Source organism: Epinephelus fuscoguttatus, linkage group LG1 (assembly GCF_011397635.1).
Source record: "Epinephelus fuscoguttatus linkage group LG1, E.fuscoguttatus.final_Chr_v1".
NCBI classification, from domain to species: domain Eukaryota; kingdom Metazoa; phylum Chordata; class Actinopteri; order Perciformes; family Serranidae; genus Epinephelus; species Epinephelus fuscoguttatus.
In genome coordinates this window covers 38,629,087-38,651,537 of record NC_064752.1, presented here as the reverse complement: position 1 = coordinate 38,651,537, position 22,451 = coordinate 38,629,087, and the positions used below count along the sequence as shown (strand labels likewise).

Here is a 22,451-nt window from a genome sequence, read left to right as displayed (position 1 = left end):
TGAATGATGAATACAGACTACCACCGTCTGCTGGTGTGGAGAGTTACTGCCTCTCACGAATGCATGCTGGTTGGCTGTTGGCTGTCGTCTTTGTGGTGTGGTCATCTGCAACTTTCTGGCCAAGGTCTCGCGATGTGAGATGATACAACACGATAATTCTTTGAAGTTGGTTTGGTGTATTTGGGCCTTTAAACAGGTCAAGCCTACAGTATTAGCACAAATTCTGAGGATTATTGCTTTTCTGTGCACATTTTTAATTTGTTTGCACATTTATATGTATAGGAGTTTCTTGGCATGGAGGATTTATCAAACAGGCCAACTGGGCACAGGCCCAGGGGCCCAAAATGGCCTTTACCTGCAAACACACAAAACTACCTCAAAGAGACACAAAACTACAAAAATATGACCAGACTGAAATAAGTTTCCTGGAGAATGAATCCTAATGACTTTGTGGTCACCTGACGTTTCCTCTAGCACCACCTAGACACTTAAATTGCTCTCAGGATGAATTGTAATCACTATGATGAAGCTCTGACTTTTCCTTTAGCGTCACCAGCAGCTTGAAGTTTCTGGCTTTTATTGAAATGTCCTGACAAATACTGAATACCATCTGTGGATTAATTGGCACAGATATCCACGGGGCCCAGCAGATGAATGACTTTGGTGATCCTCTGACTTTTCTTCTAGCTGCACAGGCAGGTCATAAATTAACAACATAGGTAACAAAGGTTGCATGTTTCCCTGATGTTAACATGTACCTTTATGTATAGTATATAGTGTATAGTGGCAGAAGCTCACTTTTAAAATGTAATAGGTCATAGATGACTAGTTACCCTGTTAAAAATGCAATAAATAACACAACTATTTTAATTACTTAATGCAATGTAACTCATTACATTTGATTACTTCTTAATTACTTTTCTGAATTTTTTTTAAACCTCGACAGTAAATCTGAAAAATGTCCCAAAAGAAATCGTTCCTGCATGGTGAAAAGATGCAAAGCAACAGAATTAATTTTTCATTATACAAATGAACTTGTTACTGAAAAGAATACATTCAAATGTAACCCCTTTGTAATCACCAACATTTTAATTAATAACTGTAATTTATTTGTTTTTTCTCAGTAACTGTAACTGATTGCAATTACACTTATTTTGTAATTTAATTACTGTAGCCAATTACTCCCCCCAGCAGCACTTTCTCCCATTAAAAATCACCAATAAAAGTTTCTAAACCAAAACAGGCAGACATGTTCCACCTAAAATCTGGATGAAATTATCATCAGCAACCAATAATACATATCCCAAAAATTAGCATGTAGCTACATGTAGCAGTGTAGGCTACATAATGTAAAAACGTGCATTAGTGTGTCAGGTGCAGATGACCAAATAAAGAAATCCATCACAAGCTGTCAAGACGTCAGCTTGCCTTGACATTAGAAAAAACTGTTGGCACAGAATATTCAAAACAGTTTGAAGCCTGAGGTTTTTGCTCACAGGGATCAATTCTGCCATTGTAACGTTATCTATATATGACAGAAAATAAGGAAAAGCATAGTACCACCCCCTTCAAACACAAAGTAAAATACATTTATTTGTTGTTTGTGAGCTTGTGGGATTGTATTTGAGGCTGAGGAAGAGCAGTAGTTATGAGGGTGGCGGATAATGATATAAAAATGATATCAAGTTACAAGACCATCAAGGGAACATGTGCCATCCAGTGCCCGGAGTTGGCAGCACTTCCTTTGAACCAGATTATACCAAATTATTTCAGCCATTAATTCACTCTGTTTGGGTGGGCACTCCATGGCATGATTGCTCTTTATCTACTCCTTCATTGTCAAATGAGCCAAACCTCCTCTCCACCCTCTCTTCTTGTGAGACCAGTCATCTATCTCTCTCTGACTCATTCTCTCAAATGGGAACCACTCCTCCTTATTCACCCAACGGAGAGATCACAGGCCGGAACAGATGAGATGAAACTCGCAGCAGTGCTGAGATATGGACCTACAGTCCGCAGGAGACAGAGAAGGGGAGGATGACATTGTGCTTATGTGCAGAAATTTTTAGTTAAGTGCGTCAGAGTTTTACACCTGGTCTCACTACAGGTTTCATATAATCATACAGAAAATAGAATGACTGTAAGAGAGATCATTACAGTTGTTCACACAAAGCCAGAATAGTTTCAAAAACCAAACAAAAAGCCAGCACAGAGTGCCCTTGCTGCCACGTCCTTGCAGGAGCAGTCAAACCAACTGATTAATGATCCAGGAGTAAGAAACACACACAAAGGCAAGCAGGTACTTTGGGAATCAATTCATCACACTTTATTTCGTGTGACCCCGGCTGATGTGGTGGCGGCTGGAGAGCAGCACAAAACACTCTCAGCACAAACGTATGAGTGCAGTACAGAACAAATACACACACACACACACACGCACACACACACACACACACACACACACACACACACACACACACACGTCTCACTAAACAACAAATCCACTGCAAAGAAATCAAAAACATCATTTCTACTGGGGGTTTATTGGTATTAGTGTGATTGAGGAGAGACTGGGGAGAAGTGACGGTGTGAACAAATTATAGGATTGCTGTTTTATTAAGAGGAAGGTTTCCCTTTCTCTTTTATTTGTTTATTTACACTGGAACTAATTGAATCCAATAAAGAATCAGCACAACAGGGTGAAGGACATGTTTGGGTTAGCCCATGCTATGTTTAGACATACTGAGGATGCTTCATTAAGTGTGGGGTCACTAGGCCATCCCTCTAAAGGCTTGCAGGTGCTGGTTGATCTGGTCAGCACTTTCTTTGGCTGTAAGCAGCTGCTTTTCACACCACTGGACCAGAGCCTGCTGCAACATCTTCACACGCGCACTCCTCAGCTGTGCAATCTGGGAAAAAAACAACAACAAAAAAACATCAAATGCATGTTAAAGGGACAATGCACCCTCAAATCAAAAATACATGTTTTTCCTCATAGCTATAGTGCTATTTATCAATCTAGATTATTTTGGTGTGAGTTGTCAAGTGTTTGAGACATTGGCCGTAGAGACGTCTGCCTTCTCTCTAATATAATGGAACTAGAAAGCACTCAGCTTGTGGTGCTCAAAGTGCTGAAAAAAAATCATTTAAAAATCTTAACAACAATGTGTCTCTCCAGAAATCATGACCCAGTGTGGCCCAAAGAGACATACATTGATTTTTTTGAGCATCACAGCCCCCTCAAAATGTATCTTTTAGCTATCAGGATTTGATCCATTCAGCCCAATAATATTTCAAAAGTCTAGAAGAACTGCATGATTTAATCATTTGATCCCCGTTCAAGATAGCAAAGGGCTAAACGGGAAGTTAGCCACTCAATGCAGAAGATCTGGGTTATATCATACTGTGGAAAATAAGCTTTTTTGGCTTCATGCGCCACTGAGCAACTTCCACAGACATGAACGGGGCCCCTCCAACTCTGTATCCAGTTCTCTTTTTACATCCGTGGGGCACCTACTGCTAGCTCATGTGGCACCACTGAGCTAGCTAACATTACAGCTCAGCTGCGGAGAACACTATTGATCACGAGCACGGGCATCCCATCCATGAGTAGATGCACACTTCCCTCTGCATGGTGATTGGGTTGGGGGGTGAAGTTCAGCGGAAAGAAAATAGTTCCTACATGAAACTGCTCATAACAACATCTGTGGATTATCTTGAGTAACCGGGTCATGATTTCTGGAGAGAAACATTGCTGTTAAGTTTTTCTTTCTTTTTTTATTTAAATGCTTTGAGCACCACAAGCTGAGTGCCATCTAGTTCTATTATATTGGACGGAATGCAGACATCTCTACAGCTGATATCTCCAATACTCTGCAAAAACAATCTAGATTTATAAGACGCACCGCAGGTAAGAGGATATATATGTATTTTTGATTTTGGGGTGAACTGTCCCTTTAATACACAAAGTCTGTGAATGTCAACAAACGGGATTTTACACATCACACTGAAGATGGGCAAACCATGTAGAAATCCAACTTTCAATGTGATGTTTTACCTCCTGTTTAGCCACTCCACAAATGTGATTAAACTCCGTCTCTGCTGCTTTCTTCACCTCCTCCATCTGATGAATATGGAAAGTGTGTCATCGTAATTATATACTTCATACAGATTATACTTCCATCTAATGTCCTCTCATCAGCTTTCCTCATCCATGCGCTACCACTGAGTCATATCAGCAGAACGTTACTGACACCTGCTGGCCACATTTAAGCATGAACATCTGATTTAGCAGAGTGTTCTTGAGATACATGTGTACAGACACTCACAGCAGCCTTCTTCACAGGTTTGGCCCTCTCTGCATTCCTTGTGGCAGTCTCTAACTCCACTAGCTTACAGGTTCTCCTGAAGAGCATCTCCTGCGTTGGACACAATAATCAGGTTACACACAGGAGTGTAAGTCAGAGGATTCAGCAGTGACGTCATATTTCAACAGACGACCATGATTCAAGGTAGATGGAGAGACAGTATACATAACATGAATGTAAAATGGATTTAGAAGTAGAAGACACACCTTTTCTGCCTCCTGGTAGCGTGACTCCAGGTCCAAGCCTAGTCCAAGTGTACTCACATCATTCTCAGCAACTTCTGCCATATTTTTCTGCCCACACACAAGCACATCATAGCGTATCTGGCAAAGCAGTTGTGCATCGCTATGTAAATATATTCCTGTTAAGAAAAGGCCAAACAACTCACCTTCATAGAATTAAAGACTTCTGATAATTTCACACAAGACCTGTAGGAGGAAAGTGTTGTTAATTTGTCTATGCTCTGTTCATTATGCTAATTTACTGTGACTTGTATGCAATGTTTGGAGCATTGATTTGAAGTACATGTGATACTGGCTTGGGCCCAATGCTATTAATGTCTCACTTAGTAAAAGCCTGTTTGTCAGGATCCTCCCCTTGTTCCACACAGAGATGCAGAGCCGCTGAGAAGTGCCCACAAGCCACTGCTATTTCTGCAAATAAAACATGGAACAAACACTAACATCAGAGTTGGGACACACAGAATATGGGTTGTGGATGAACTCTAATACACTACATATCCTGCTAAAGCTGAGAGGAGACCAAGTCACTGTTTTGCAAGTCACAAGTAAGTTCCCAAACAAGTCATAATGTGCTCTTCACCAAATCATATGCAATTTTAACACCAATATATATATATATATATATATATATATATATATATATATATATATATATAAAATTTACAAAAAAACATGAATGCTCAAACTTTGTGTTTTTTTTTAAAACAGGTTTTTTAAAACAAGTGCAACTGAACTTAATCATTAAAAAGTAGATCTAACATCTACCTGCTGTCTCTCTTTAAAGTGATATTGTAGTTTGTTGCATGTTTTATTTTTGAATAGAATAAAGAGATTAACATTAACATTCATCGATTTAGGTAATGGGGGGAAATATATTTTCGTAGCGCACTTTTTAAATGACATATTTTTAAACTTTGGGCTTGGTGAAAGGTAGCTAAGTAATTTCAAGTCAAAAGGCTCCAACTGAAGTTACGGGTCGATTAAGTCCAGGTTAAGTTGCAAATCTTTTTCAATTCTGTCAAGTCTAAAGTAATCGGGGCATCGGTAGAGTAGTGGATAGTGCCGGCGCCCCATATACAGAGGCAATGCCTCGCTGCAGCGGTCAAGAGAGCAGGTCTGGCTTGCAACCATCTCTCCATGTCACCCCACGCTCTCTCCCTCACCCCACCTCACTCGATCTGATACATTAAAGGCAAAAACCCCCAAAAAATAATCTTTTAAAAAAAAGTCCAAAGTAATCAAATTTGTGACCACAGTCTGTCTCAACTCCAAGTCATTTGACTCAAGTCCACACCTCTATCCCTTAGACTTCAACTGTTAAACCTGAATACGTATAAATCCCAAATAACACCACATGATGAGCACTTCTTGTCCCCTAAAACTTTAAATCATGTTCTCACTTTGCTCAGTTTGCACCACATCCAGGAATCTCTGCAAAAAATAGAAGAAGAGAAAGAAAAAAAGTCACACAGGACAGTCATAGTGCGTCTGGTTGTGTGTGAAAAGAGAGAACAGAGGACAAAACACACAGACACAAAACAAACAGATGACCAATTCACCTCAGCTGCAGTCTTGGCACAGCTGGTTAGAAGAAGGTTATGATCCCGTTCAGTTTGAAAGAACTCATCCACATCCTGTCGACACAGACAATATGGTATTAAAACCTAACATACAGGTGTAGAGGCTGCAGACTGTGTTTGTATGGATCTCAGTTGTGTACCTTGTGGCCTTCTTTCCTCTTCTCTTCCACAGCTTGACTCAGCCAGTTGAAAATGTTTTTTCTCACTCTCTGTCTGCCTGGAGGCTACACACAAGGACACAAACAAACTTAAATATATATTTATGTTAATACTCTTTAAAAGGAATACTTCAACCCTGCATTGATCAACTGTATCGCATCCTGTTGAGTTGAGTCATGAGGAAAACTTTCTTTTTCTCACAAGTCTCCACAGTGAATGGAGAATCCAAAAACTGAGAAAATTTATGATGAATTGAAGTCATAGGGGTCCGCATTTAACAACAGTAAAACTATATCAAAGCATCTTTTTACAAACTCTCACACAACTCGTGCAGTGTGTTCCAAGTTTCATTTATCTAGTCGTATGCTCAGCTCTTCCCAGACAGACAGGCCTTTCTGATGGGGACCTGACCTAAAAGTGAAATGTACCTTAACTATCAAAGCCAGACTCCATTGACAAAAACAATAATTTTAGCTTGCTTAACACAAGAGCTGTTGGTCTACAGCTGCTTGGATCAGTTTGTTTGTTTGTGGTATTGCAGGACTTAAATGTTTTAAAGGGTTATTTCAGATTCCCGAGTTGTGTGAGACTTTGTAAATGGATGTTTTGAATGAGGCTGTACCTGAATCAGAATGATCAGATTTGGATGTTCAACACATACATACAACTATGCTTTCCTTTTTTTCCATAGAGTTTAAGAGTTTGAACAAGGTTAGGCTGGACATTCAGGGTGACAGCATCATCACATGATATAGTAAACATGCCAAGTTAGCCCTCTGAGCTAATATGTGCTAACTAATGACGGATTAGAAATGTGAAACATTCTGGCAGACACAAGTTATCAAACAAAAGTTATAGACCTTATCGTATTAAGATTCTCTGAGATGTGAATTCACCACTTCTGGGCAGCAAACAGAAGATAAAGTTATCTCAGAGCCTGACCGGGCAAAGCCTCTCTTCCTCTGGGCAGCTGCCTTTGTCTCACTCAGACTCATCCTGGGTCTGGGTCTGCAGCTGCCCGTGCCAGAGAGCTCACTCTGCAGTTAAATCTGGGGACCAAAATATTCTCAGAAGTATGCTACATGACAAAAAAACAAACAAACAAAAAAAAACCATGCAAACAAACATACAAACAAACAAACAAACAAAAAAGACTGCTAAACTTGAAGAACCTCAGTTAACTGAAAGGTCTCCAACTGATGATTCAGATCTTGGACTTATGGGGCAGCCCTATTTTTGATATAGTTTTTTGTTGTTGTTTAATATGTATGGATCCCTATGACTTCAATTCATCAACATTTTTCTCTGTTCTTGGATTCTTTGGTCACTGTGGAGGCATGTGGGAAAAACAAAGTTTTCTTCTCAAATTCGCGTGAGTAACTGATATCCAAATATTCTTTTGGGGGGTGAAGTATTCCTTTAAATGCAGCATATAAAGTATCTGAAATGTTCCCAAGACGAGTAGAGGTCTATCCATAGATGTTTTTTGGCCCAAGCCACTAATACAAGCTGCTAATACCATATTTTAACATAAAATTCTAACATTTAAAAAGAGGAATTTAAAAAACAGGCTGTGTTTTTGTGTCCACTTACGTCTGAACTAGTCAGGAAGATCTCCACAGCTTTATTTTTGCTGAGTATGCTGTGTGTGGCAATCTGCCGGAGGAAGGTTTCCAGTGCTTTACAGTATGGCTGCCACTCTCCTAAACCAAGCAGACCTGCAGGAAAACCATCAACACTTATTATCACACTCTACATGTAAAGTAGAAACTGAAAAGGAGGATATATTTGGTTAATTTGACTTTTGAATCTTAATTTTGTTGTCTCAGATGTACTTACCAAGCTGTTTCATAACTTTGGCAGATGCATTCACCTGAGCCTTTGCAGGAAGAGGAGGGAACTTAAAGAAACACAGAGAGTATTACTGCTTATATTGTCTGTCAAAACCAAAAACAAAACTTTTTTCTTCATTAGGCACTTTGCCTGGCATGGGAAAATAAATAAGGTTAATACTTTTTGAAATACACACTGCCAGAATTCACACTATGCACATACATTGTGTCCTGGATCGAATATTGCATGGCATCTGCTTGGATAATACATGACAAACACAACCCTGCTGCACACACACACACACACACACACACAGACACACAGACACACACAGACACACAGACACACACACACACACACACACACACACACACACACACACACACACACACACAGGAAGTAGTGTAGAAAAATACTTCCTGATAGGATATTGTTGCATGTTCTTGAAAGACAAAATAACATCACATCAGACAAAGCTTTTGCCTAATTTTCCACAGTACTGCAACCAGCAGCAGAATGGCAGCACTAAAATCAGATTCCTGATTACAAAAGAAAGGAAGGACTATTCAAAGAATGGAAAGGAGGAAGCATTTTAAAAGAAACAAAATGTTCCCCATAACTTGGTTGGCCCCATAATATTTTATAACCAGAAGTTAAAGGGTAACTTTGGTATTTATATCAGCTTTGACTCTATTTTTTCACTGACAGGCTCAAAGTACTCTTTCAAATGCCTGACAGCATTATAAACAGGATCCCTACAGAGATAGACCTTTCTGTTATCCTTTTTGTTAAATCAGAAATAGCCCCGAAATTACTATCTCCAGCCCCACCAGACTCCAGACATTTTAGTGTGTATAGAGCCGGAATTTTATCTTCACATCTAACATCTTTCAACCATACCAGATGTGGTGATTGTTGGACCAGTGGAAACACAAACCAAGACGGCTTATATGAGTTTTGATTCCGTCAACGTTGAATGAAGTGTGTTTTACAATGAAAGAAGTACTGTTATTTAAGTAGAGTCTGGTGAGTATGGAGATTGCAATCTTGGGGACTTTATCTGGTTAAACAAAAAGGATCTTACTCTTTAACAAAATGGTCTATCTCTGTAAGGATCATTTCCATTCTGGTGTCACACTTTGAATAGCAATCTGAGCCTGTCAGTGGCAAAAACAAACACTTTAAATGGACATTAATTGATGGTGCATAATTGTCTTAAGTGGTTACACTGCAGCCTGTGTCGCTGCTGCCTGCTGCAGCCCTGTTGCTAAATACTGGACCAATTTCAAAAACTGTGGTTCCCATTAGCCACTTAGACACAATTAAAGGGGAAAGTAAGGTCTAGGTAGAAAAATAAACATTTTCAATTATGATTATCTCAGTTACAAAAGTTATGACAAGAACACGGAACTTAAAGTCTGTAGTTTAGCTCAAATTCTGAGCACTTTCAATTCAGCCACTGTTGAAGCTACAGTAGGCAGTTAGAAAAAAAAAGACAACATAAAGCAGCATGCACACTTTGAAAGGAAGTTTTCAAAAGTTCCACAGAATTTTGAATGGTTTGTCCCTTTGGTGACTCATCATACAGATATTCCAGTCCTAACCTTGTTTTTGTCAGAACAGTGTGCATAGGTTTACAAGTCAAATAACAGATTGTGCACAGATAAAGTAAAGTACTCACTATGACTCCCTGTATCCCGGGCACATCCTCCTGGGAGAACAGGTGCTGCTGCAGCCATTCAAAATCATCATAGGTCCGGTACACATGGTACTCCCCTGTCCCAGACAGCTGGCACAGACAAGAGAGGCAACATGTCATCTGAGCAGCCTGCTGTTGCAATATCATAATTCGAACATATCATCTGACCTATCCTGGTGGTTTTCACATTAATTAAGATCTAATCTTTGCTTGCATCAAATAACAAGCAGATGAACTGTCTTCTCACCTTCTGTGATACAACCAAAAATGTAAGTGTGTCCCCGTCTTTCAGCACCTCTACAAGCTTGATGTTTTGACCATGGACGCTCAGAGTAGATGTCACTTCATTTACTTCTTCCTGTAATAACAAATTGCAGTGAGCAATTTATCAATACAACAGCTGGGAGTAAAGCACATTAGAATGCAAGCTAATTTTACAGGAATAAAAACCTTGCATATCCCTCACTGTATATGTGGATGTGTGTGTGTGGAGTAAAAGGCTGTCACATGACACACAGAGGTTGTTAAACAGAGCATTTTAAGGCACACTTACCATCATTGTCAAGCTTGTAGGTGAATGATTTCAGTCCAACTTTTATCCGCTTTTTTGAGTGCTTAAATCTCTGTTTATCTTGATAAAAGTGCACAAAGCTGTAAAGATCTTTTGTCTTGTGTTGGCTATAGTGCGCTCGCGCTCCAACTGCTGAGAAGGCACAGGATATCCTCTGGGTCAAAGTGCACACTGGTCCTGTGAGAAATGAAGTAAAGCAGTACCAGATCTAAAGTGCTGGCGTAGTAAAAAAGATGAGTTAATGGTGTGTTAGTCAGTAACTCAGAACCTTGGACACACCCACACAGGAAGGGTGGCATAACGGTCCAATCAGTTTCCCCAGCTGTCAACGGTACAACCTCACAAACCTGTAAACAACCATTAAACTTACAAGTTGTCCCATAAAAGAGGCAGAACTGAACTGAATCTCTACACTGTGAATACAAGACACAGATGCTGTGATACCAATCTTAATATGGAGACTTTATTATCAATAAAAGACAATAAATTAAAACAGTCATACAGGAGACAGGACAAAGATACTGGAAACTAGTAGTAGAGGTCTTCTTCACTTTCATCCCCATCCCCAAAATAAAAGCTGAAACCAGGCTCTTCAAAACTGTAATGTTCATATGGACCATCTTCCTCATCCTGATCGAAGCTCCAGTGGAAGTACTGATCCTCCATAAAGGGACTATCGTCGAAGTCATGGAAGAGGTCCTCAAAACCAAAGGGGAACCTTGTCTCATATTCGTCATCAGGGTCAACAGAGTTGTCATTTTTTAGGAAAGCCTTGTGGCCCACACTGTCATACAGCCTCCTCTTCTCCTTGTTGGAGAGCACTGTGTAGGCTGGGAAGGATGAAACAGAGGTATTACTTTAGCTTTGGCTGAGCTACAAGAATGAAAGAGCACTCAGATGGAAGTTCATTAGGTACAATGACAGTTCTCAGGAAAGGCAAGGGGGCTGCTGTGCCCTCATAATATCAAGACTGGACCCCCCTCAGCTGTGGCGAATATTTTCAGACTTTTTTTTTTTTTTTACGTCACATTTATCCCCAAACAGGGAAATTTTTCATGGGATGTGAAATAAAATGCATGTTTACAGTAAGTGATTATTTTTGTGTTTAGTGGTATATATATATATATATATATATATAGTTAGTTTCTTGGAGAACCAGTCCTTTGAGATGGTAGTAGTACTTAGAGTTGTGCTTCATATGTTTGGTACCCCTACAATTACATGTGGCCCCAGTCTGGTCCCTGTATTTGAAATGGTTTAGGACCACCACTGGTAAGGGGCACCTAACTAAAACTAATATGGTCTGACAGCACAGTCCTGTAATAACTTCATAAAGGTTGTAATACTTTAGAGAGGTGTCGTGATGGTGACGTAGCCACTGATGTTTCTGGTTGCCTCTCTGTCAGCTCTGCTAAACTGGGGCTAAATTTATGCTCTCATGTCTATTTTCCAGGTGTTGATGGTGCTTTTTATGGTCGGCTCAGACGTTAGTGGTGTGTGGCTGCAGATCACTCATCAGGATGTGGAAATCAACTCACCAGTCTGTAAACTCTCCCTCTGCCGACTTATAGCTAGCTAGCTGCTAGCTAGCCAGGTTGAGGTTTTCAAATGTAAACATCGCGGACAAGATGGAGAAGATGGCAGCAGCTGAACTAACATCCTGCTAGCTATGGAACAGGCACTGGATAATAAACTCTACGACCTCTGTGCTGCATCAGTTTCCAACAGGATATCAGGAGCTGCAATATCCTTTGATTCACCAAACCTTGGCTAACTCCTGGACAGCACCATTCAACCAGGAGGCCCTTTTTTATTTGCCAATTCGGACAGAGGAGAGGACTCTGGCAAGAGAAGGAGAGGAGGCCTGTGCTCTGCAGTGAATAAGGACTGGTGTGATGGTGGGAATGTGAGGTGCTGTCCTGTTCCTGCTGTGAATCACTGCTATACGGCATTCAAAGGCAGCTGCAGAGCAGAGTTGCTGCCTGTGTGCGAGGGGAGAAACCATACAGCCGTCTTGTTGGGGTTGGGATGTGTGGACAGTTAAATCATTTCACAACCAGAAACCATGGATTACCCGAATCATCCAGAAACATGGAACATTCAGATTCAGATTCAGAATACTTTATTAATCCCCGGGGGGAAATTGTTTTTGTTCCAATGCTCCGTGCAAAGTAGAAATAGAAATACAGCATGAATAGAAATACAGCATGAAAGCATTATAAAGCAGCAGCCAAAAATGTAAGAAGACACACACAAAAAAGAATAAATTACGGTGCACAAATTAAAGGATCTGATGGGATCACATTTCACTAGAGTTCCTTGTATAATTCCATGTGACATAAGAACTATTTACTAATTGATTGATTTAACTTTAGAGGGTGTAGTTTGTGATGCTGTTAAAATTGTGCAGTGTGCATTGTATCGTGTTTTTCATGTTTTCTACCCCATTTAAGTCAATAAGGAAAAGCAGTAATTATATGTATTGGTGGGACACCCCCCAATATTAAAATATGCTAAATATGATAAGAAAAATATAATTTCTTTTTACTATTTTATGACACATCACCCCCCCCCCCCCCAAAAAAAAAAAGCAGGCTTGTTTTCTTTAAAAAGTATTAATTGCCAAAATTACACTGTTTATTATATCCAGAAACTGTAAAATGGATTGGGTTTTCAAATTTCCAGCGGTCCTTGGACACATCATGTGCATAAATGCTTCGGTCAGAAAAAAACAACATAACCATCTCATTTAAAATTTGGCCAAAAATAAATTATTTGCATCAACTAACCAGCGTGAAAAACTGAGGCTTTTCTCAACTCCCGGAATTCATCTTCAACTTTTAACTTTCAAACATCAAAGCATAAGTTTTAAAAATCTAACAACTAATTTATGGTGGAAGTCATGCATTTTCTGCCAGTCACTCAGAGAAGTTCAAGGAAAAATATTTGTAGCTTTGGGGAGGGTAAAAAAAAAAGTCACGCCCCCCAGCCACCCCCTCCTCTGATAAGTAATGAACAGTCCCTAAGAGAATAAAGAAATCATCTGGTTTTTTTTTAAAGTGATTATGTAAATAACCTACACAGCATAGATAGATTCAGTGTCGCAGGCATGTTTTACCTTCAGCAATCTCTCTGAAAGTCTTCTCTGCATCGGCGCTCTTGTTCTTATCTGGGTGGTATTTCACGGCCAGTTTGCGGAAAGCCTTCTTTATCTGGCTGTCAGTTGCTGTTGGCTCAACTTTGAGGGTATCATAGTAATTTCTGCTCGACTCCGAGGCAGCATGCAGGGCTTCAGATAAGCAGAGCAGCAGCACTACGCAGGCTTGCAGCCAGTGGAAAACACCTTGCACTGCCATGCTGGGTGTCTGAGCTCAGATGAGGAACTTACACACAACTGTTGCACCAAGAAGTTATCTGGAAGTACAGTTATCTGGCGGTTTGACAGCTCATCTAAATATGCAATCTTTTGTAAGGCTGTCTAGTCACCACGTCCGCGGAAGTATGCCACTCTGTCAAACCCATAATGCACACAGGATAGTTTTCTTAATCAGGTGACAGGTTCGAGACTCAAGATGATACGCCTACACGCACAAACCAAAACAGTGTATCAAATTAAATGTCATTTCTTCCACCTCTTTTTCACTTAGCTTACCGTCTTATAACGATAGGACTACCTCTACTATGAAACATTTAACCCGTGTATTAATTAACTCCCGGAAATAAATGAAAACAAACAAACAATAAACGTCCTTCATTGCAAATCGGCGTCGTCGCCGCGAGAGGGCAGAAAAAATACTCAGAGGAAACGAAGAGGAAGAGAGTCGTCTTCTTCGTTGGTGTTGAAAGATGCAGCAAGAAATGTGGTAAACAGCACCGGGGCCTCGAGGAACTGCTAAGAATAACACACGCCAGGTCGCTATTGTTTGCAGAGATAGTTAGCTGTGTAAATTTCAGTGAATCTGAGCAGGACGTTTCTGCGCGGGAGTCCCTCAGCTATTCTCTGGATCCTGCATCTTGTTTCTATTTGGTAAGACAACATTAGCATTTAGCCAGTTAGCTGGATAACGCTCGTGCACGGCAGCAGGCTCCTAGCACCATTTTAGCCTTGTTTATTCAGGTATATGACACAATAGAGAGTGCTTTATTTACCGACAGCAACCATGTGTGTTCAATTTAGATTCACAAGATGTAAATGTTTTTCGTTATTTCATTGAAGCACTGGCTGCTGCTCACCATCCAGTGATAACAACAACAGTGCTACTCATTATTTACCAGCTTTGTCACGTGCTAATATTTCAGCCTTGACATATGCATTTGAACCATACATTCCCACCCGGGATCTTTCTTATCTATATTTCCCTGTACTGTTAAAGATAGTCTTTTAAGTTGGGCTTATGTTTCTGTTTTTGGAAATTGCAGTACTCCACGGAAAAAGCTATTCATGACTTGTTTACCTGTGTATGTGAATGTTTGACAGGTCACGTCCGCCCCCCCTCACACACATGAGTGCTGTTTTCTCCTTGAGCTGGGCCAAGCGCCATGCCTGACCGGGACAGCTCCTACCTGTCTGGTGGCGGTGGGAGTGGAGGTAGTCTGGGTGAGGAAGGAGGACCTGGGTCTGGTTTGGCAGGGGGCTCGGCGGAGGGCAGAGGCGGCTCAGGAGGAAGTCTTGGAGGCAACGTCTCTGGCTCTGGGAGCATGGGGAGAGGAGGGGCACTCGGAAATGGCAACAGTTGCGGGAACGGTGGAAGTGGGGGGCAAGGTGCAGGACTGGCATTAGATGGTGTCTGCAGGGACTTCATACGCAATGTCTGCAAGAGAGGCAAGCGCTGCCGCTTCAGACACCCAGACTTTAATGAGGTGCCAGACTTGGGAGTGCAAAAGAATGAATTCATCTTCTGTCATGACCACCAGAACAAGGAGTGCATGCGCTCCAACTGCCGCTTTGTCCATGGATCTAAAGAGGACGAGGACTATTACAAGAAAACAGGAGAGCTCCCCCTCAGACTAAGAGGGAAAGTTGCAGCACGGCTGGGCCTGTCCCCCATGGATCTCCCCCATAGCCGTGGGGAAGTCCCCATCTGCAGAGACTTCCTGAAGGGAGAGTGCCAGAGGGGCAATAAATGTAAATTTCGCCATGTCAAAAAAGACTATGAATACGAGCCTTCCAGGGTTGGAGTGGGTGGTGTTATAGGGCCAGGTGCCAGCGGAATAGTGAATGCTGGGGGAGGGATAGGTGTTGGAGGGGGAGGTACCTGTGGGGGAATGCAAGGACTTGTGGGAGGTGGAAGTGGAAGTAATATGATGGGGATGGGTTGCCCCAGCCTGGGTGGTTGCAGAGATCCAGGTATCACAGGAGTCGGGGGTGTAGGTGGAGGTGGAATGAGCACTTGTCTGTCCATAAGTTCCACAGGGCAGCGACGTTATGACAGGAGCTCATGCTCAGTGTATGACCCTTTGCTAGAAAGTGGGCTGTTAGATGCGAGCTCCCTGGAGGCCTCTATGGACCACACAGCTCTACAGATTAAGAGGCGGCGGTTGGAGGGGCTGCGCCTGGCAGATGCGAGCGGAGGTGCACACTACGAGCTGGGAGTTCAAGCCACCTTGCCACCACGTCCTTTGGAGTACAGGTTCCTGGAGGAAGAGAACTCCTTACTGAGGAAAAGAGTAGAAGAGTTGAAGAAGCAGGTTAGAATAAGAGATGGTTAAAAAAGGAAATTAGACTAATCAAAATCTTAAGATCTCAGAAATCCTTGCATAAAGTTATAAAGGACTGGTAGACCTTTCTCACATGTATAGCACTTGTATTTCAGTCAGATCTAAACACATATTTGTACACATTATACAGAATGATTTGGTATTTCTTTAAGGAATACTTCAGCCCCAAGAAACTGTTTTTCTCGCATGCCTGTAGTGACTGAAGAATCCAAAAACTCAGAAAATTCTTCATGAATAAATGTCATAGGGGTACGTGTTTAACAACAGCAAAACTATATCAAAACATCAATTTGCAAACTCTCACACAACTTGTGCTCATTTATCCAGTCGTATGTTCAGTGCATCCCAAATAGATGGTGCTTTCCTGCAGGAAACTGCATGACAGTTCAGTTCCCTGTCGGAAACATCTGTCTGACTGAGAAGTATTGAGCATATGACTGATAAATGAGACCTGGATTATACTGTATGAGTTGTGTGAGAATTTGTAAACAGATGTTTTGATATACTGGTAGTTATGCTGTTGTTTTCTTTAATTCCTCAAGAATTTTCGCAGTATTTTGGATTCTTCATTTACCATGGAGTCATGCAAAAAAAAAAAAACAGTTCCCTTGATGACTTTAAAGTAACACAGGGTGAGTAATTGATATAAAAATGGTCATTTGGGGGGTGAAGTATTCCTCTAACAATTAATACGAAACACAATGGTGTGCAAAATAGCAGCAACCTTTGACAGTATAAAGCAGTGTGATAAAATGTGTTGACAAAGTCAAAGTCTTAACAGATAATTACATTTTATAAGCTTAACAAAGGCAGAATAGATATTTAAGCTTTTGTATTGAATTGAATTATATTGTCAAATGTAACTAATTTTGTACACTTCCTGTGCTGAATGAATTAATATGTTTCTTTCACATGATAGTGTCATATGAAAAGACCAAATTTTATTATATAGCGTTACATAACTTAAGTCACAAGGATGTCAGTTAAATTTTATTATATGTCACTACCAAATTGCAGGCGAAGTCAATTTTCTTCGAGGGCTGTCCAGTGGAGACTTTATCAAAGCAAATCATTGTCATCCAAAACAAGAGTTCTCATCTGAAGTTACCACAGTATCTGATGACCAGTATATCAAGCAAACAACTTTACTAAATGGAAAAGCCAACTGAACAAACAACTTGTTAGAATCAGAAGTTTGAAGTAGAGCTCAAACACTTAGTTGATCGATAGGTCCACAGTTCACAACCTTAACTGAATAGTTGATTTGAAAATAAGCAGTAGTTTGTCACCTCATCATGATTATGTCTCTGCTGCTGTGTTTACAAACATTACAAATGTAAATTAATCCTTAACAGCATTTCTGAGTGATAGCAGCTTCTAAACCTGTGCTTTTGGCTTTGGTGGTAGAGCTACTTTTTTGTTGACATTTTGTTGACAGATTGTACTTGTAATGGGAGAGGAGCACTTAATCATTAACAAGTTGCAAAAGTTTAATATGGAACAATCAGTGGTTTTGAGGACTGGAGGAAAGTTGCCTTTGCCGATACAACAAAGTTTAAAGCTGTAGTTGACAATTTATAAATAGTTGTGAGAATCTGCCGCATGTGAACAAAAACGACCAGTGGAGGAGAGAGTGGAGGAGTCTCTATAGCAGCTGTCAGTCATGTAAGTCACTGCTCGTGAACTGCGGTTAAACTGTCAAACTAGTCAGTACTGATCAAATATGACTCAAGATTCTGTTACTGCATTGCCTATTTCCAGCCTGAAATTTCTTCAGAAAGATACACACACTAGCCACCATTTTAGGTCCACCTTTCTAGCACCGACCCCCTTTTGCCTTCAGAACTACCTTAATTCTAAGTAGTACAGATGCAACAAGGTGCTGGAAACATTCCTCAGAGATTTTGGTCCATATTGACATGATAGCATCACACAGTTGCTGCAGATTTGTCAGCTTTATATCCATGATGTGAATCTCCCATTCCATCAAAAGATCTGGTGACTGTGGAGGCCATTGGAGTACAGTGAACTCATTGTCATGTTCAAGAAACCAGTTTGAGATGGTTTGAGTTTTGTGACATGACGCGTTATCCTGCTGGAAGTAGCCATCAGAAGATGGGTACACTGTGGTCATAAAGGGATGGACACGGTCAGCAACAATACTCAGGTAGGCTGTGGTGTTTAAACCATGCTCAGTTGGAACTAAGGGGCCCAAAGTGTGCCAAGTAAATATCCCCCACACCATTACACCACCACCAGCAGCCTGAACCTTTGATACAAGGCTGGACAGATCCATGCTTTCATGTTATTTACACCAAATTCTGACCCTACCATCTGAATGTTGCAGCAGAAATTGAGACTCATCAGACCAGGCAATGTTTTTACAATCTTCTATTGTCCAATTTTGGTGAGACCATATGAACTGTAGCCTCAGTTTCCTGTTGTTAGCTGACAGGAGTGGCGTCTAATGCTTCGACGTGTTGTTGGGTCAGAGATGGTCTTCTGCATATCTTGGTTGTAACCAGTGGCCATCCTCCTCTGACCTCTGGCATCAACAAGGCATTTTCACCCAGAGAACTCCTGCTCTCTGGATATTTTCTCTGTAAACCCTAGAGATGGTTGTGCGTGAAAATCCCAGTAGATCAGCAGTTTCTGAAATACTCAGACCAGCCTGTCTGGCACCAACAACCATGCTACATCCAAAGTCACTTAAATCACCTTTCTTCCCCATTCTGATGGTGTTTATATTTTTGTGGATTGTTCTGGTGTAAATGATCTTTGGTACTTTGCACATTTAAAAAAAAAAAAGAATATCAGCCACTCAACATGGCTTCACATTCTTCAGCAGGTCGACTTGACCATGTCTAAATGCATTGAGCTGCTGCCACGTGATTGTCTGATTAGCTATTTCCGTTAACGAGCAGTTGAACAGGTGTACCTAATAAAGTGGCCAGTGTATTTTAGTGTACTGTTAAGCTGTAAAATGAGAAGGTTTGTGACCTGGCATCATGTTGAACAAAACTAAGCACTGTACACTAGCTGGACCAATTTCCCATTTTACAGCTAAACGGTACACTAAAATAGATTTCTGAAGACATTCAAGGTGAGAAATAGGTAATGCAGTTCCAGAATCTTGATTCATATTTGATCAGCGCTGCCTAGTTTGACTGCAGGTCACCAGCAGTGATTGACATGATCGACAGCTTTGTTAGAGACTCCTCGGCTCTGGTTGGTTGTTTCCTTCAGCTGCAGTAGAGTCAAGCGAATGCCATTAGAAGCACTTTGAGGATTTTTCACCAACCATCTGTCTCATGTCGTTCTCTGTGAATGTAGTGTCAGTTTCAGAAAAACAAAAAAAAAAACCTTTCAGCAAAGTTATTGTCACAAATGTTACCAGCTATAGCTTTAAATTAGTAGTTGGAGGGTTTATGATAAGACATTGCAGCATGACAGATTAATAAATGCACTAATGACTCTAATATGTATAAACAGACATCTGTTGATTTTTGGTATTTTGAAGTGGTTTGGTGTTCATTTGTAGTCTGAGTAGTATTGTCTGACACAAGTTAGCTTTTTATCAGCTTTTTTTAAAAAAAATATATCTATTTAAAGATATTAGCCAAAATGACCAGCACACAGAAGAGGAAGCCTTGGCCTGGATATCCACTGGCTACACCAGATCTGCCTGAAATATCTGCCCACGCCCCCAAAGGCTTTATCGTCATCCCACAATAGCCAGTGGGCTGAGATTGCAGTTTCAGCAAATATGATCTTAGTAACTTGAAGTAGCTATTATGTGTCTGACAGAACCTTATTTCTAGATAGACAGATAGATACTTTATTAATCCTGAGGGAAATTAAGGCAATTAATAAAGAATCTATCTATCTAGAAATAAGGTTCTGCCAGACACAAACCAGAGTTTCTTGCAGTGGACCTTTTATGGAGCCCCTTTCTAATCCTCGTCTTGTGTGTTTTCTCAGGTTTCAAATCTCATTGCCACCAATGAGGTTCTTCTGGAGCAGAACGCCCAGTTCCGAAGTCAGACCAAGGTGATGACGCTGTCTTCCACTCCTGCATTGTCCTCCACTGAGCAGAGTCTGGTGCCCCCTGTAGGTGCAGTAAGTTCCTACAATCATAGCATCGCCCAGACTCACACCACCCTGAGCAGCGCAGGACTGCAGCCTCGGCCTGTTACGCAGCAAGACCTGGTAGCTCCGACCGGTGCCCCTTCAGCGCCCCCGACTAACGCTGCCCCACCGACGGCCCCTCCGCCTCACCTGAACCCTGAGATCACTCCCCTGTCAGCTGCCATTGCACAGACCATTGCACAAGGGATGGCACCACCTGTTTCTATGGCACCAGTGGCTGTATCTGTGGCACCAGTGGCAGTGTCAATGACGCAGCCTCTGCCTGGCATCACCATGAGTCACGCCACCACCCCGATGGTGTCGTACCCCATTGCGAGTCAGAGCATGAGGATCACCAATCTGCCTCACTAACTGAATAAGTAAAGGACTCCAGTAAAGTCAGACTGTAGCATCCTTAACTGTGATTTATAACATAGACTGTCTTCTTTCATGTGTATGAGACTTAACTGATGACAGAACAGTGGCAACACACATAGCTGCAAACACATTTGAGCCCTTTCTTGGCCAAAAGAAAGGAGCAGCTCAACTGCCCCAAAATAAAGCCGACAGCTTGTGCAAAGTCACCTCAGCTAGATTAGTTCTGTCTAAAGAAGGAGTGAGACCAATCACAGACTCGTTCTACCATCATAATGTATGCTGCATTTCAATCACAGCACGCTCAAAGTCCTGCCATTTGCTCCCTCTTTATCATACTGGAGAGGAACTTGGTCTATATGTTCAATTGTTTGTAATGGATGTGTCCAATGAGATTAATCAAGATTGCTTAAAGACAACTTGGGTTATGGCCAGTTTGCTTCTAAGCCCCACCCTTTGCAAAGTTTGTCATTGATGGCAGCCTTGGTTTTCACCCGCTCTTGCTCATTGATGATAGAAATGTGTATCTCAGTCCCACAAGGCCATGTAGCAAATTTGGTGGTGTAAGATTTCTCGTTAGAAATGAGTTAGCATTTATGCACTCCCAATTCCCTCGTCTCACAGTCGGTGGGTTTTTTGAATGGGTTTTTGGTTAGATGCCTGAAATAAGGCCTGTGATTCACATCAGTAAATACCCAACTTGTAAGTTTTGATGCCTTAAAAAAGACAGTTGCTAACAAGTGGCTAAATGAGACTAGAGAATGTCATCACACTTAACATGGCGTTACAGCCTCATTGTGATGGCGACTGTAGTGTAATGAGTTTATAGCCTAATGTTAGCTTTTTACCTCTGGTGATTTTATTTTGGCAAGTAGTATTATTTGTGAAGCTTATCTTGCTGAACAAAACATTTAAGTATCAGAAACATGTTTGCCACAGAGTTTATATTTTTCAATAATCCAAAATCTAATGGAAAAGTCTCATTAGCTTTTTGGTGAGGGAACGAGAGCAGTGCTAACTTTTGTATCGCCTACAGTATAAGCCTCATCTCCGCAGCACTCTATTGAGCTGGATGTGTTTGCCAAATTTTAAATCAATCGAATTTACGGTGTGAGGTTCATGGCCTTTTGAAAGTAGCATTTTTGGGTGTTATGTTGCTGATGTAAGTCATATTTCTGGGGATGCATTTGCACATCATTTCCAGTTAACTGGGCCAAGTGTCATGTTTCTAGTTCAGTCCAGCTCCCAGCAGTTTGAGTCACAGTGGAAGACAACGAATAATAATAGTACTAAAAAGAATAATAAACCAGCACAAACTCAGTAGTGTTCTTCCTCTTTGGGACTTCAACCCAAATGAGGTAGAGATGCTTCTCCACCAGAGGGCAGGATCCCTCCTTCTGTGTGCTGTGGCAACATGACAAAGACATTTTTTCCCTACAGACTGACTGACCTGTGAACATTTTGTGTACCAAAGGGATCTTTTCAAACACAGGCTCCAAAAATGGCACCAAACTGAAAATGTATGATCATCCATATCGTTTGAACCATCTCTGCAACACTGCTGTGGACGTGAAGACTGTGGAAGCAGTTTGTGTTTATATTTTTGTGGATTGTTCTGGTGTAAATGAACTTTGGTACTTTGCACATTTAAAAAAAGAATAACAGCCACTCAACAATGAATCTCGTGTTATTTGTCATTTTGTATACAGCTACCTTCTTCTGTGTACTTTTATATGCTCTCTTCACACAGGCAAGACAAATAAGTCATGCCCAGAGAGA

The 22,451-nt window shown here is 41.1% G+C and overlaps 3 protein-coding genes across 3 annotated transcripts; 1 reads left to right on the top strand and 2 right to left on the bottom strand.

Moving 5' to 3' along the window:
* Positions 1 to 2,286: 2,286 nt before the first annotated feature.
* si:dkey-28n18.9 (sorting nexin-6) lies at positions 2,287 to 10,678 on the bottom strand. Its single transcript, XM_049589234.1, has 14 exons — positions 10,434 to 10,678; positions 10,128 to 10,238; positions 9,863 to 9,970; positions 8,188 to 8,248; positions 7,942 to 8,066; positions 6,330 to 6,413; positions 6,169 to 6,243; positions 6,010 to 6,040; positions 4,933 to 5,020; positions 4,756 to 4,795; positions 4,574 to 4,660; positions 4,329 to 4,418; positions 4,058 to 4,123; positions 2,287 to 2,909 (listed from the first exon to the last, which is right to left on the bottom strand). The coding sequence occupies exons 1-14, from the start codon at positions 10,437 to 10,439 to the stop codon at positions 2,772 to 2,774; spliced, it is 1,110 nt and encodes a 369-aa protein (XP_049445191.1). The 5' UTR covers positions 10,440 to 10,678; the 3' UTR covers positions 2,287 to 2,771.
* Positions 10,679 to 10,867: 189 nt separating this feature from the next.
* On the bottom strand, positions 10,868 to 14,107 carry LOC125892218 (dnaJ homolog subfamily B member 9-like). Its single transcript, XM_049582059.1, has 2 exons — positions 13,570 to 14,107; positions 10,868 to 11,281 (listed from the first exon to the last, which is right to left on the bottom strand). Exons 1-2 carry the CDS (start codon positions 13,805 to 13,807, stop codon positions 10,980 to 10,982), a joined length of 540 nt encoding a protein of 179 aa, XP_049438016.1. The 5' UTR covers positions 13,808 to 14,107; the 3' UTR covers positions 10,868 to 10,979.
* A 179-nt stretch (positions 14,108 to 14,286) lies between these two features.
* On the top strand, positions 14,287 to 22,372 carry zc3h10 (zinc finger CCCH-type containing 10). The gene is made up of 3 exons (XM_049582047.1): positions 14,287 to 14,478; positions 14,929 to 16,139; positions 20,151 to 22,372. Exons 2-3 carry the CDS (start codon positions 14,991 to 14,993, stop codon positions 20,667 to 20,669), a joined length of 1,668 nt encoding a protein of 555 aa, XP_049438004.1. The 5' UTR covers positions 14,287 to 14,478; positions 14,929 to 14,990; the 3' UTR covers positions 20,670 to 22,372.
* The last annotated feature ends 79 nt before the right edge of the window (positions 22,373 to 22,451 follow it).

What these genes read in the sequence shown, in the direction of transcription:
- si:dkey-28n18.9 (XM_049589234.1), bottom strand. An exon ending in GTGCCAAGACTGCAGCTGAG is followed by an intron (nt 6,041 to 6,168) that starts GTGAATTGGTCA and finishes TATTTTTTGCAG; the next exon opens with AGATTCCTGGATGTGGTGCA. An exon ending in GCTACCAGGAGGCAGAAAAG is followed by an intron (nt 4,419 to 4,573) that starts GTGTGTCTTCTA and finishes TGTCCAACGCAG; the next exon opens with GAGATGCTCTTCAGGAGAAC.
- LOC125892218 (XM_049582059.1), bottom strand. Translation starts at nt 13,807, where the DNA reads ATGGCAGTGCAAGGTGTTTTCCACTGGCTGCAAGCCTGCGTAGTGCTG. An exon ending in TTTCAGAGAGATTGCTGAAG is followed by an intron (nt 11,282 to 13,569) that starts GTAAAACATGCC and finishes CATCCTTCCCAG; the next exon opens with CCTACACAGTGCTCTCCAAC.
- zc3h10 (XM_049582047.1), top strand. Translation starts at nt 14,991, where the DNA reads ATGCCTGACCGGGACAGCTCCTACCTGTCTGGTGGCGGTGGGAGTGGA. An exon ending in TAGAAGAGTTGAAGAAGCAG is followed by an intron (nt 16,140 to 20,150) that starts GTTAGAATAAGA and finishes GTGTTTTCTCAG; the next exon opens with GTTTCAAATCTCATTGCCAC.